A 15,928-nucleotide genomic window follows, 5' to 3' on the forward strand; every position below is an offset into this window, starting at 1 on the left:
AGCCATGTGCAACAAACCTGGATGTGTTTTAATGTACTGTATTGCATGCAGCTCTCTTGGTCTGTTTTAAACAATGATCTGTCATGGTTTTGTGTTGGTTGGGTGTCTTGTTTTACTGACTTTGTGTTCTTTGCTTTTGAATATGTTTTGTCAGTAAGGCATTCGTGTTGTGTTTTATTTTGTGATATTATTCCTTGGGTGTTTCTGTGAGCTTTACTTCCTGTTTTATTGTAGCTGTTCTGGTGTCTGACTATTTAGCTGCTAAATGCTCCACTAGAATCGAAGCTAACTTTGTCTGCCTGTAGCTCACAGTGGCTTTATGAGAGCTTTTTCATAAAAACATAGACTGTTTGTAGCCCCATGGTGGCTGGGTCATAACCCCCCCCCCCCTCCACTAAAAAAGAAGTACATGTTAAATACATTTTTGCCATCTATGGCAAAAATGTATTTAACATGTACATTTTTGCCATAGATGGTCATTTTAGCTAATTCTTATCATCCTGATATCAGTTCAAGCATATTGATTTTTCTGATGAGATTGGTTTTAATTGTTATTTGATGCTATAAAAACAGGGTTTTAAATCATGATTGACAGCTGAGCCCCGCTCCCAATTGAGTCTGTCCGGTGTATGGGACCTCCAACCCCAGTTACTTCTGCACAGAGTCTGGCTCCAAATTAATCCACCAGCACAAGATGGCAGTGATCACATGGCAGATTTTGGCTACATTTTTGTAGCCAAAGTCTTAAGTCTACAGCTCTGAATGTCATTTTACATTTACTGGAACTTGGACCTGAATATATATTTTTTGAATGTGCTTCAATGTGAAAACATGCCTGATCAGTTGTGATGTTATGTGGAACTTGATAACTGCACCATCATGTCTTACTATCTTCACCATGGATCCTCCCTCAGCTTCTCACACACCTCTACCACGGACTGTGCTGCCTTATCGAGTTCCCCTTTGACACATGGTACTATTTTGAAATCCAAGCTCACATGGGAGCATATCCTAAAGGCCAGTGGCGGCTGAACGTCCAGACTGCTGGACGGGTGGATACCGGCCATCTTGACCCACACCCTGAGTCTGCTAACAGAGCTACAGCAGCCACCTTGGCTAAGTGCATTCCCTGAACCACTGACCCAAATCCCTGCTTGACCCTGGCAGATAAACTATGCTATGGATAGACCACTGGAGAGTTTTCCCCTTTATTTGAGGAACTACGGTCCCTGTTGTAAGCCATAAAGGTTTCTGGACATTAAAAAAGAGACAGACATGAAAAAGACAAAGCAGGTTGAGCTGCGTGGACAGACAGGCAGAGATGGTTTGGGGGATTCAGGAGGCTTCAGGAGGCTCCAGGTTTGGGCGTTGAGTTAAGCCCGGAGAAGTCTGGCCTGCATCAGCTGCCTGCAGACAGTAATTGGTGGTGACTGTGAGGGCCCTGCGCCCGCATGTTCATGGAGGGATGGGATTAACACGTTAAGGGTGCCTCAGGACCCGGCTGAGGAACTGATAAGATTTTTGGAGGACTTTTTGTGGGAGATGCTCAAATGAGGCCCAAGAGAGGATACAGTGTGTCCACCATGTAGGGAAAAAATTATTACAGTAAGTTTATACCATTCACAAAGAAGTGATGTAGCACCCTTACAGACGCTGAGTATGTAAAAAAAAAAAAAACAACAATAAACTTGCCATGCAGCAGAATTATTCAGTCCTCTTGCAGCCAGGAAGAACATAAATGTAAATGTTGCCTTATTTTCACTGTAATTTTAACGTCCAGTCAGTCCCATGAACTATGACATACTTGCAATTGATGCTACTTTATACTTCTACACCCCTACAGTTCAGAGGGAATTATTGTATGTTTTACTCTACTATATTTATTTAACAGCTATAGTTACTTTTCAGATTAAGATTTAACATAAAAATATGATGATGATTTCCTCTCCCATGAATCATCTCATGACCCCACAGATTTCTCTTGTGAACTTTTGGAGGGGCCTGACTCAGAGGTTACAAACCCCTGGACTAAACCTCCTGACTGTATAGAAAAGTAGTTTAAATAATCTCCACCTTGAGTATCTTTTGCAATAACATGCTACAGACACATTGATACATCAGTATTAAATGTGTTATCTAATAATAATACATCAATCACAGACAACATTTTACTGCAGAAACACTATGTTTACTTTGATACTTTTAGTACATTAGCTGATAATACTTCTGTACTTTTACTCAAGTAGGATTTTGACAGTGTAGTATTGGCACTTTTACTTAAGAAAAGGATCTGAGTACCTCTTCCACCACTGGATACTTGTGAAGTATCAGTGCCAAGTCATTATTGACAGGAACATGTAACCTTTTATGATGTTCATTAGAGTTCAAAGGAGTGGTTTGTCAAGTTGTTCTTCACTTTTCTTTCTTTCCTGTACTTCTTGTGCTTCCACTTTCCACAAGGAAGTAACCTTCAGAAAGGAGCACTTCTTATTTCTATTTATATCCTTCTGAAATATGTCTATATACAGCAAGTTTTTAAATTGAGATATTTTGGGGTAACACTGTACCACCCCTATTTACCTTTTATAAGCAGTATGTAAACATTTAATAAATGGTTAAAGCTAATACAATGTTTTGAAAGCAGATATGAGTGTAAGCAATTCCTGTGTGCGAATATAGGTGGAGGCTGGTGTATAAACAGATCATTGATGACAATATTGTAAGCATGGTGTTAATTATGTGCATACACCTACCTTTTAGTGTGTTATAAACCATTTTTTTTAAAGTTTATCTACTGTTTATACATTTATTAAAAGTTTTTCCAGTTATTCTTTTGACAGCTTGAAAGGGAAGAAGTTTGGATACATCATATAAAAGTTGCAAAACGCCTGGATCTAATAGACCACAGATAGCCAACAAACAGCCAATGAAAGCAATGTAATGAGTACCTGTTGCCAGTTTTGATCAGTACTAACTCAAAGCTAAAAACTGTATTTACAGTTGGTCATCAGGGCTGTTCCGCCTCAGCAAGAATACATTTTGTTTTAAAACAGACTCCTGGTCATTTTCAAAACCATTTTAACAACTACAAATAAAAATATTGGCACATACTCATTGTCATTATTCTGCCACAGTTTATTTGTCTTAATTTTTCTGAGTGTGGCAGCAAACCAGAGCAGGTTGACTCCTGTACAATGCTTCAACTCGGCAATCCCCTCTCATCTTATCGTGCCCTGCAGCTTGGCTGGATCGGGCAATATAAATTGGACGTGCCCAGAGGAGAGACGCCGGTTCCCCTTTTGGGTCTGCACATTGTTTCGTCTTGGCCTGTATTTATTTAGATGTAAATCAGCTCGCAAGAGTGTTACGTCCTGTCCTTGTGTAGTGGGCGGTGGACTGGGGCTCATTTGTTGGAGGAAGTCAGCCCCATCAAGATTGGAGCTCTGTAGATTGTTTTCCATTATAAGGCTGTTATTGATGTGTGGGAGTGACATCATGCAGCCTCACCCTTGAAGCCAGGGCTGGTGAGAAAGAGCTTCCACACCCATTTCTTATTCATTACTCAGCACGGTGAGGATGCCGGACTTCTTATCATGTTTCGAACTAATATGCTGTTTAGGCGTTTAGAGGTAGCTATACTCCAAAAAGTTACCTCAACTTACTCAAAACACAGGACTGGAACTGGAAGGGAGGGTTAGAGCAACATTTGGGGAAATAAATGTAGTGAAGCTGCAGACAGCAACCGATTAGCTTAGCTTAGCATAAAGACTGGAAGCATGGGGAAAACAGCTAACCGGCTGGCCTCTGACCGAAGTGTATAAATGACATGTTGTGGTTTTGCAAGGGGTTTTACTCAACTATTTTTTGACCCTAACACTAACTTCCTGGAGTTAGTAAAGCAACTTGTCCTGCCCAGGAAATAGTCTGGCACACAACCCCCCTATTCTCTTATTTGCATCTTGGCAGGAAAGTCAGTAAGTCCCAAAATGTCAAAGTAGCATATTCCTTCAATGTTTTGAGTGAGAAATTTCATTCTTGACCTTCTTCACCTTGGAAGTAGCAGTTTGACAAAAACTAGATTTTTCTGGTGCATTTACTCATGCATTTCTTTAAACTGCTGATTAAGACTAGGAAGACCTGCCCAAAAAGATAGGAGGTGGACATTTCCAAGCTTTATTTCTATTAGTAACATTTGTAAAGCAGGATAGTAAGTAGTGAGCAGGCCTTTATTTTAGTTATGATCATTTGAGAAAACACTCACAATGCAGATTTTTCTTTTCCTTGATGAATAATGTACTGATTAATAACAGTTACATCACCTTTAGTTGACCTGGGGCTAGTGTTTTTACTAAGCCAATCAGCATCAGTCAATTGTCTTTCTTTATTTCTTGGCCGTCATCTGTGTCTGATGTTTGGTATGCATTTTGACAATTTCTGTGATTGCACTTTCCCTTTTTTAAACAACACCTAGGATACAGCACTGAATGAGCATTCAAGTAGTTTGCTGTAGTCTCAGTGGAACAAAGCTACAGCTGCAGTCCCAATTAATCAAATTTGTATGAAGAAACCAAACTGAGTAAACCTGTGGTGTTTGGTGGTGCAGTGGTTCGCACTAGGAGCAAGAAACTTCTAAGTGTAAAATCCACCTGCTCTCCCTATGTCTGTCTTCTCTCAGTCACCTGCAGGTGTGAACGTGGGTGTGAATGGTTCTCTGTCTTCATGTGCCAACCCTCTAATAGACTGGAAATATGTCCATGGTGTAGTCAACCTTTCCCCCAATGTGTTTAAGCAGGTATATATATTGGACGGATGGACATATACAACATGTATATGATGCTGCAGTAGTTGTGGCATGTACATAAATACATTACTTTGATATTAAAACACTAGTGATTTGGTATAAATAACTTTTTTTCTTTTAATGTGCTCAGTCTCATGAATAAAATGCAGGCTTTTTTTGCAATCCACATACATTTTTCTCAATAAGTAATTGACAGTGTTTGGGGTTGTTTGGTCAATTTAGTCAAGGTTTTGATCCTATGCATCTGTCAAAAGGTCTTTATGGCATGCAGAGACTAGGAATGACCCAGAAACTCTCACTGATGGCTTTAGTTTCCTTTTAACATCTTAAGACACATCATATATGGGGTGCAATTTAGCTCACCTGGTAGAGCGTACACCCCATGTACAAGGCCAAGTCCTCTGATCCTTACTGCAGCAGCCCGGGTTCGAATCTGACCTGTTGCCCCTTTCTGTGTTGTGCACCCCTATCTCTTTCCCTTGTTTCCTGGCCACTCTTCTGTCCATCAAAGGCGACCCCCCCCCCCCCAGGCAAATATCAAGATAGATTAGATTTTTTAATACACATACACTTTGATGTGAAGCGCTTTGAGTTGCATGTTTGATAGGTGCTATACAAATAAAGCAAATTACTATTATTATTATTATTATTGTTATTTATAAAGATTATACTTATTTTATCAATCTCTACTATTCTAAAAATCTAGATATCGATCTATTACCCATCCCTAATATTGTTCCTATCTGCCGTCCTAGCTGTTCAGTTTCATGTCCTCTCCCGGCGTCCGTAGACATTCCTTCGCTGTCAGTTAGTGCGGTGACAGACGACCATCGGTGAGCTACCAATCCAGCTCAAAGTGTAAATTATGGAAGAGATAAATAACGTTGAAGTCGTTCCGTGCACAGAGTCGGATTATCTGAAGCCGTTCAGAGTGCACTATAACCAGGTGAGTTATTTCTGCCTGATAACCGGTGATAGAGGATGCTGGATGCTGTAGGCTAGCCCAACCCCCATTCATTTTGCAGCTAGCATGCTAGCACAACATGTAGGCTAAACTGACCTTAAACATAGACGGTGACAGTAACGTTCGGCGTTGACGTTACTTTAACCACAATGACAAAAACCCACCTCATTCGCTTTGTTTTCCCATGCGGTGGTTAAACAGTTTACTCTGTGTTTGGACATGAACCTCAGACAGCTAAGAGACAGCTATAAGCTAGCATGCTAACGATAGCTTGCTGAAGAGTTTATCTGGTTGAGCATCACGTTAACGTTAGCACATGCTTTACATTAGTATAAGGAGGTGCAGATAACGTGGTTTAACAGTGTTACATGACCACGGAAGATGTTTTCCGGGAGAAAAGCAGTTGAGGTGAGACTTGTTGATCTCAACTGTCAAATTGACTCCCATGTGAAAGCAGTCTGTGTGTGGCAGTGTGTCCGTGGAGGTCACAGGTCTTGATTTGAGTTCAGGTTTACACTGAGCGAAATTGCATATTTGTTTGTGGAATATACTGTAGAGCCTTTCCTGTTCAAAACTTATGGGACTTTATAGAGTTAAAACTACTCTAAATGCCTAATTTGCCAAACTACGATGAAAGTACAGGTCCAGGATATAACATGAAACACTGCAGGTGAAGTATACCTCACCACAGCTGCAGTCTTTTATATGTCATATGATTCAAAGATGTAGATTATGAGTACTGTTTGAATAACTGTTATGCATTTTAATCTTTTTAATTTCACTCTTTACTTTACTTGGACTTTGCAGGAGATAGATTACTTAATTTCTGATAATTGTGGTAAGTTTCCTCAGAACTCAATGTTGATCTTTCGCTGATGACTTTGTTTCGTCCTGCCATGAGGCAGCATGTAACTAGATTGACAGCTGGTCTATACTTATTTGTATTCAGTTTCCTTGTTACTGTAGTAATTCATTTGTACCTCTTTGCTCTAACTCTTGTTTATGGAATCTCATTTGTTTCTGAATTTGTTGTCACCATCATTTTGTTGTGAAATACTGTTTTCAGTGTTTGCTTCCTGTAAAATCTACAGATGGAAACTACTTCTCTTCAGCCTTTATTGGAAGTTATGTGCGCCTACACACATAGTAACGGCAGAAGATTTACACTTAGGTTTTTGAATGTATTTAACAAATTTGATGTGTTGGTTGAATTTTGTTGACTGACTGCAACTTTTTGATATTTTGATGTGATCACTTATTGCCAAGTTTTGTTTGGTCTTTCCACACCATTAAACTGATGAAAATGTAAAAGGGGTATGTTTGACAGGGAGTTTCCGAAAGTCATGGAATCAGATAGTTAAAAATTTGTTATATATGTGCGATAAGGCTCTTTTCCTCCATATATAGTATTACATTTTGTTGGCATTGAATGTGGCCAAAAACATTGTTAGGTTCCTACTTTAGACATGAAGAATTTTGATACTGCACCTTCAAACACAAACATATTTTCCCGAACAAAGCCTTAAATGAACTATCACACCCATTGCTGGGTGAGAGGGTGGTCTGAGATGTTTATTTTGGCAAGATTTGTTGATCGCTTTCAGATGGTTATTATGTAGAGATGCAGCTCAGCACCGATGTTGGCGGCGTTAAGCACATTGGGTATCGACCTTCCAAGCAACAGATCGACATTAAATATATAATAAAATGTGGTGTTTCTGCTTCAGTGACATTAATTTATTCACCATCACTTAATGACACAACGATCTGTGGCGTCATGATACCATGTCAAGTTCCACGCAGAAAAGATTTAAATTTAGGAAAAAGACAGCACCGGTATCTCTATGGAGATGGAGCTGTTTGGGTGGGTGCATCCCTAGTAGTTTTTGCTTTTTTTCTTCATTTCTGTAGACGTCTTGGTGGATATTGTAAGCATATGTGTTGTATATTCATAGACACAAACGGTATGTATATTTAGGTTTATGTACATGTTGGTGGGGTTAATTTTGTATACAAATTGACAAACGTATATTGTCTCATGGTATACATCATCATATTGGCTAATCATGACATCCAACCCTAAAAGTGACTTTCTGTTATCAAAATCTCCTCATATTTGCTTTTGCAGATTCAGTAGTCCTGTAGACTTATTTTAGCACATCCATACCAGCATATCCTGTTGGCCTAGACCTGTTTTATAGCTTTATTGTTAAAAATATTTGTCATCCTACTAAATAAAGTAAAAGGGGAAAAAAAGAACAGTGTGATGATGAGTGTGTGTCCTGATGGTCTCCAGCAAAGTGAGAAATCCTTCCTCACCCAAACATAGGCTGCAGTCCAGGAAGAATTTATTTTTAGGTTTCAAAATATTTGTGCAGTTTCTCTGTTCCTGGGTTATCGAGTTGGCTTCTGTTGTGTGAAATCTGGATAGTGACAGTGGTGCAGAAGAAGTATTATTGGAACACCTAAAAATCAGAAAATACATCAAACATCTGTGTCACTTATACTGTAGATGATAAGAAGATGTTATTTAACTTAGTCTAACTGATGAAGCACATGTCATTCATGTCATTAGTCCCTGCAAGATAAAGGCTCTTTTGTTCAGTCTGTGCTGGGAACAAATGTTCAGAGTGAAGAAATATTTAAATTGTTCCAGTAGTGTGTGTTGTAAAGTGACAAAATATAAAGAAACTGCAAGTGGTGTATATCTATGATTTGAAGGTGCTCTTTTGTAGTGTCGTTTTCAATTCAATCAGAAAACTCAAGTATCAAGGCACTCATCTTGAGGGGGGCTCAGTGAGGAGGGTTTTCCATTTGGGGTTCACACCTGTGACAGCAGCGGGGTGGGTGGGGGATAAGCTTGTCAAGAGAATGGCGGAACGACTAAGACAGCAGAAGGACAACAAAAGAGATGAAGGCGCACTCTCCATCCTGCCCTGCCTTTCATCCTCGTCATTTCTCCCGTGCAGTTTGGGAGGCGCTGTTCAGGGACACCCCACAAAGGCTTTTCAATCACACTGAAAGAGCATCTCTTCCCCAAACCTTTTATGTTCACCAGTACATCTGCAGCTTAGCCACTGGTCACTAACCGAAACCTATTCACAGACACACACAGAGACACACTCTAAAAGTAGATAATGCCATGCGTAAGAGGTTCTCTTCATCATTAGTGTTTGCTGGTGTTTTGTTCCCTCTCCCTCGCCCCCTCTCCACAAAGCAGGTGATTGTCGCTCGTTGACTCTGGGAAACCCCTCTCATCTCCGTTGCCTCGTGCTTCTGTTGAATCACGGGTTGCTACTAAGAGCAGGATAATTACCTTCCATTTATTCATTAAAATTATTTGAATTATTCATCTGGAATTATTTATCTTATATAGCTTACAGCCCCCGTGGCCCTAGTGCTCCTTCAATGAATACGAGATCCATTGTGATCTTAAAACTCACATTTTCTCACATGGTTATTTATGCGATTGAGATTGAATAGTGGCAGTAAAATGGCCCTAATGTGTGTGTGTGTGTGAGTGTTTGTTTTGTAGGAGGAGAGAGGATTGCAAGTGTGAATTAAAACTTTGGGGCAGGGTGATAATTCACTGTGTGGAAAACTAAAAAAATTAGTCTTGTTTTGCCCAGTGAATATTTATGTCTGAATGACTAACATTGGAGCACATAGTATATTACCATTAGTGTGATCATTTCATATGATTTTAAATTAGTTTCCCATCGTTGCATACATTAATATAGGAAAAATAAAACACAGCAAAGTCTAGCAAGTTGTGAAGATGGACACTAACACATAGCATCAACAAGCAACATGGCGTTTGAAAGATTGAAGCATAAGGAGACAATGGATTCAATGAATCGCAGAGGGTAGTGAAAAATGCTTAAGCTTAAGGTGAAAGTTTTAGATTGCTTGTTTTGTCAATTTACAGTTATATGAAACGAGAAAAGCTGTATTTTTATATTTTATGTAGCAGCTTTATATAGCAGCTGGAGCCAGGAAACACATTTTTACCGTCGCTAGGAGCACAGCTCTGTTGGTTGGTCAGCTGGTCAACTTTGGTCCAGACTGAAATGTTTGAACAACTGTTGATGGACTGCCACAAATCTTTTGCACAAACATTAGTGGTTCCAGGATGATGTATCCTAATAAATTTAGTGATTCCCTGACTTTTCTTCTGGCGCCGCCATAAGATAGTTTGTGGTTTAGAGTGAAATGTCGTGACAGCTATTGGTTGTATTGCCATGAAATGTGGCTCAAGCATCCACGTTAATTTTGTCCAATACTTTATTTTATGACCAAAAACAAGCAAAAATATTAACATTCCCATCAGCCGCAGCGGTGCTTTGTGCTTGATGCTAATTAGCAAATGTTAGCATGCTAACACAGTAAACTAATATGGTGAAAATGGTACACATTAAACCTACTTAACATCAGCTGTTGGCATCATCATGGTGAACATTTTAGCATGATGAGCATTCAACGTACCGCTGTGTACAGCCTCACAGACTTGCTACCACGGCTGTGACAAATTATTTCAGTGATTAAGCTATTATCATAATTGTTGTTGATAAATCAACTGCTTCAGTACTATACCAGCCCTAACATGTTGTGAGAAATTAAAGCCTGCATTTTAAATAATGATCTCACATGAATGATTGTAATGAAGGGCACTTTGTTACTAGTGACTGACGGCTTTTTGTAGTTATTGGAATTAGAAATAACTTAACTAGGCATATTAATAATGAGACTTGGCACATGGGCAGCGATATTTTGCATTTTATTATCAAGATTTGCACAGGACGTTGCAGTTTTCGTATGAAGTATTTATTGATGTAATTTATTGAATATGGATAGCGTACTTATTGAGTGGTGATTGATTGTTTTTTCGGCTCCACCTGAAAGGGTGAGAGGGGATTAAGCTCCGACAATACTGCTGGGGTGATTGTTTTTAATTGAAATTATTCTAACAGTGATACTGACTGCACAATTAGAAACATTTTTAAGCATTAGGGGAATGTTTTTCCCCCGAGGTTAAAACAGAAACAGGCTGTGGTCAAGTCCTCTAAGTAGTCAGTTTGCATCGAAGGGACACTAACATGTAAACTGACTTGATTTGATTTGAGGTTTACATGCTTTCTGTGGATTTCACTGGAGGACACAGTCACATGGGTGTGTGTACTTGAAGAGAGTGTGTCCTTGACACTGGATTTGGCTCGAACGGACAGAAACCACTTAGCAGGTTGTTTTAATGCTGCAGATCTGTAATTTCACCATTACTGGCCTATCAGTTTATGCAGGTGCAGATGCTTTTGTCATTGTCATTGTTAAACACTGATTATTAGTTGTATGCTGGCTGTGATGTGTGTATGATAGCCCTGCTGCCTTTTGTTGAGGCTGGTGAGAAGACAGAGGTTGAAGCTAAAACCAGGAAAAAACAGTGCTATTGTATATTTGTCTGCCGCAGCTGTGGGCTTTATACAGTAGTTAGCACAGGAGGTGTGTGCAAGTGATGGTTATTAGACTTTAAGCACCTAAAAGATCAAGACCATACATCCCTCTCCACAATAGCCATTCACGCGGGAGTCTGTCATTTCTGATGCCCAAAGCCATAGGGACCACATTAATTTCAAGGTCCTGTGTAGCCTGTTCCTGCTTCCCCTTCCTCTCTCTCTTTCTTCCTGTCTCTCTGTCTGTCCCCATGGGCTAATCTCTGTGTCGTAATCCATGTCGGCCATGATTCTCCCCTGGGCCATTCAAGCCACCCTGCCCCCCTTCTCTCAGCAAGTGGCCCGAGTAATGAGGGGAACCCCACCATCTGTGAGGGGTGAGAAGACACTGAAGAGGGAACGTGTGTGTGCGCGCGTGTTTGTGTGTGTGTGTGTGTGTGTGTGTTTTGCGTGCTGGTGGTGGTAACATTAGCTTTACAGTATGGGGTTGCTGGAAACTTTCATCTTTTTAGTGTTTGATCAGTGTAATCAGTCATTGCTAAATTAATTTTGATGATGATTACTGTAAACATTCAAGACCATAATCAAGATAGTTGTTGTCTTACTGACATTGCTGGTGCTTGTGTTTTTTTTAAATTAAGACCACATCTCCTTAATCTGTTGGAAAGAAATTATTGTTGTGACTTGTCCCCCCCCCCCCCCCGGAATCACTCTGGATGAGATTAGAGCTGCAACGATTAATTGATGAGTCGATCAAAAGAAAAAATAAAATGAATCAACAACTATTTTCATAATCGATTAATCGTCATTTTTTTAAGCAAAAATGTGAAACATTGCTGGTTTAATTCTCTTAAATGTAAAAAAAAATTGATGCTTTTCTTTGTGACAATAAATGGATTTTGGACTTGTTTGGACTAAAGAAGAATTTTGAAGACATCCCTTTAGGCTCTGGAAAATTGTGATGAGCATTTATCACAATTTTTCCGACATTTTATAGACTAAACGATTAGTCGATTAGTCGATTAATCGTGAAAATAGTCGGCAGATTACTTGATAATGAAAATAATCGTTAGTTGTAGCCCTAGATGAGATTCTTCTTGCTCCTGCTTTCCTCAATAGAAAGACCTTCTTGGAAGTGCTATTTTATCAGCTTTTCACGCCTTCCACTATCTGTTATTAGAAATTCCTGAAAGCTGGAGCTCCCACTTACACTGCAAGGACAGCGCGCACTCTTCCTGTTTGTGCTGTAAAGCAATCTCACGTTACATCTGCTCTAAGCTTTCTAAATTTGAAATTGCATCCTTTTCTTTTTCCTATTATACTCTTGTAAAATATCCTAGTTATTTTAACTTTGATGCAAAGTATAATGCAATACTGTAAGTGTGCGCTGTGCTGCAATATTATGTAGGAAAATTATTTGATAGTAATTAATAACTTGGTTTTGTTTCTGGCAGGACAGCCTTCATCTACATCTCTGTTAATAATCTATATTAACCAGTGCAAATACTCCCCAATTTACCTGTAAAAGGTTTGTGGATAGGAAAAATGCTCTGCTCATCCATTATTCAATAAGCACTCTTTATAAAGCAGCAAGCCACAAGAAGTGCATCTCCTCCTTAGTCACGACAGGTGATTTATCACACACACGACTTAAAACCACTTTTGCTTTCACAGAGGAAAAATGTGCGGGGTGCGGCTGGCGTTGCCTCAAGGAGAAATGATAGCGTGTAAGACACTCGCACACTTTCTTGACAGGTTTTTGTGGGGGTAATTACATATTAATAGACTGTGTGCAGGGCAGGCAGAGCATCTTTCAGGACGTGACTCCACAGTGAGGAGATTCGATGATGTCATTGCGTTCGTAATGGCTGACAGCGAGAGAAAAGATGATTGGTATCACTTCTTTCTTTTGGTCTTACTGACTTAGTATGTAAATGACTGCAGTGTGAGACGTTTTAAACAAAATATGGATAGATTTTTTTCATCCATCATGCTTTACATCTTTTCATGTAAAAGATAGACAAGTAGCAGATTGTCAGATTGGAAAGGCTGAAACCAGTGAATATTTCGTATTTTTACTTGACAAGTGACTTAAATGATTAGCCTAATTAAATAATCAAAGTTAAATAATCATTTTTCAGCACTGTCTGAGCTTGTTGTTGTTGTTACACATTCATAAGCAAATTGCAACTGTAAGTAATGGTCAGTTTTTTAAATTAATTTTTAAAGTTTCAAAAGTTTAAACTTTAGCAAAAGTTTAAAAATAATGTTTATGTTAATGTTTAACAATCAATTCAGTTCTGTCACAGCACATGCATATCTTAAACTACTTTGATAAATATGTGTAATATAAATGATTGCAAACCTTTTTTTTTTAGATTCAGGTGCGTTGCTGATCAGTATTTAAATGAGCTTACAGTAATTCCCTATCATAGACGTGACATAATAGCTGTTACGGTAGATAAAGGTGATGCGATAGCAATACCATAACTAAAACTACACAAACCCTAGCTTCATACTCTCATTTCACACCACAACATGAGCGTTAATGATGCATGAACGGTATTATGCTAGCTTGGCTTCACATTGAGGTCCTGTGGCCGTGACCCGTTAGGTCATGCGTCGGTTGTTTGACCATTTGTTGAGATGATTTTAAAGGACTTGTTTTTTCCTGAATCAATTTTTTTCATTATTGTACAATAGAAACTGATTGAGTAAAGCTTTTGTCGATGCATTGTGGTGCATTCTTCAGTCTTATACTACTATCATCTCTGTTAAAAAGGGGTGTTAATTATGATATCCAGTTGAAAAAGCCACTTAATGAAGTGCAGGTTAGCCAATTGTTGATAGAAGGAGCTGGTCACAGGTCTTGTCAGATTTAGCAGAGGTCAACAGAAGCCAAAAGCCCTGAAATAAACTATATATTTTCAAACTGACACAAAGTGTGCTTTAGTTCTCACTTCTGTTTTAGTCTTTTTCAGAGAGTTCATACAACTTCAGCAGGTTGTAGTTTGTTGTATTGTTGTTTTTGGTTGCACAATATTGTTGAGACATATCTGAATAATTTTTTCCACAATATACTTCTTTTAGAACATATTTCTAAACATTCTCCAGAGTGTCTTGTGTGAAAGGACATTAACTCCCACACTCTTCAATCAGTCATATCAGCCAGTTGCAATGTATTCACTTTTAGATAGAAATCTGCAGTTTCACATTGCAGCTCTAAGCAGCTCCATCTCTCGAACAGTGGCTCATCTTAACTCAAAACCTGTTGCCACCGCAGTAGATTTATTATGTCTGATTCCATGAGTGCTATTATCTTGCCATCTCACCTCCTCCCATTTCTTGGGTGGTACTAAAACTGCTCCACCGAATGCACACACAAACAGGCACATCTATTGTAGCCTGTTCTAGTAAACTGTCATGCCTGCATCTGAAAGAGCTGGTGGGTGGAGAGGAGGTGTAGCCTAAATTTGAATCAAGGCCATATTTCCTCAGGCATGGAAAATGTAGGCCAACTTTACCATATTTATACAGCATGTAATGTGGAAAGTGGAATATATTACACTAAGTTTATGTTTCAGGTTAATTCACACATCTTTGCTGGTTTGTAGTGTGCGGCAAATGTTACTCAAATAACAGTAATTTGTCTGACTATTTTCATTCCCCAGACTTAACTCATTTAATTTAATCACTTGAGATGATTGACCGATTAGCGTTAAATGTGGTCATTGTGACTCTGTGGGTCACAAAACAACTTATTCAGCCAGCAAGCTGACCTGGATGTAGATCATCCCGTGCAGTAATTACCATTCCAGAGGGCAGAATTTTACTTTTAGTTGGACTGAGTGTTGGAAATGATTCATGTAAAAATCATGTTTATATGTAAAGCTGTTAGAGGCTCACACAATTTGATACGCGTCTTGCACAAGTCCTTTTTTCCCCAAATCGCTAAAACAGAGGAGGTAAGTGCAAAGTTAGTGTGACCCATAGAGTGACATTGGTCATGTTTATCGGAAACTGATACTGGATTTTTTTGGGCCGATACCAGTAGTTCATTCATAGATAGTAAATATTTTATATAACATAAACACATAACATAAATAAACAATCATTATATGGATGGCTTAGATTTGTTTTATTAAAGACTTTTGACCAAGATAATATTATTATGTTATTATTTTGATTGTTTGTTGTTTTAGTAATTGTTCCTTTATTGTTGTATGTATGTATGTTTTTTGTTTTTATTTCACATTTGATACAGATTTTTTTTAGTTTTTTTTTATTTTTTTATTTTTTGTCTATTAATACACACACACACACACACACACACGTTTACTGTTTTATTTATTTAATGAAATGTATTAAACTAATTGTTCTTTTGTAATTGATTTGTAGCTATTGTTGTTTTCCATTCATGTTAGGGATGCACCGAATGTCCGGCCACCGAAATTAATCAGCCGAAAATAGCAAAAAAAGCACTTTTGGTGTTTGGCCTAGTAAGTCAAAAGACTGATTTAGTTTTTCCAATTACGTTGACATGTCGGCAGTGTGGAAGCATATTAAAGTGTCAGAGAAAGACGCAAAAATCACCATTTGCACACACTCTTCTGCTGAATTGTCTCCTAGCACATCCACTCCATCTGTGGCTGGCTTCTTAGAAAATGCAGCAAACGGTCTGTCCCACTTTGAGTGTTTCTGTCACTCGTTTCTGAG

The 15,928-nt window shown here is 38.8% G+C and overlaps 1 protein-coding gene across 1 annotated transcript in view; it reads left to right on the plus strand.

The window, feature by feature from the left end:
- The first annotated feature begins 5,585 nt into the window (after window positions 1–5,585).
- Window positions 5,586–15,928, plus strand: part of nudt14 (nudix (nucleoside diphosphate linked moiety X)-type motif 14) — a 28,349-nt gene continuing 18,006 nt past the window's right edge. Inside the window, exon 1 of the mRNA XM_038726831.1 lies at window positions 5,586–5,747. Coding sequence (XP_038582759.1) covers window positions 5,667–5,747 — 81 coding nt within the window. The 5' untranslated portion in view covers window positions 5,586–5,666. The remainder of the gene's footprint in view (window positions 5,748–15,928) is intronic.

The sequence above is a fragment of the Micropterus salmoides genome, unplaced genomic scaffold (assembly GCF_014851395.1).
Source record: "Micropterus salmoides isolate LMB-PRFRI ecotype aquatic unplaced genomic scaffold, ASM1485139v1 Ms_hic_scaffold_18, whole genome shotgun sequence".
Classification (NCBI taxonomy): Eukaryota; Metazoa; Chordata; class Actinopteri; order Centrarchiformes; family Centrarchidae; genus Micropterus; species Micropterus salmoides.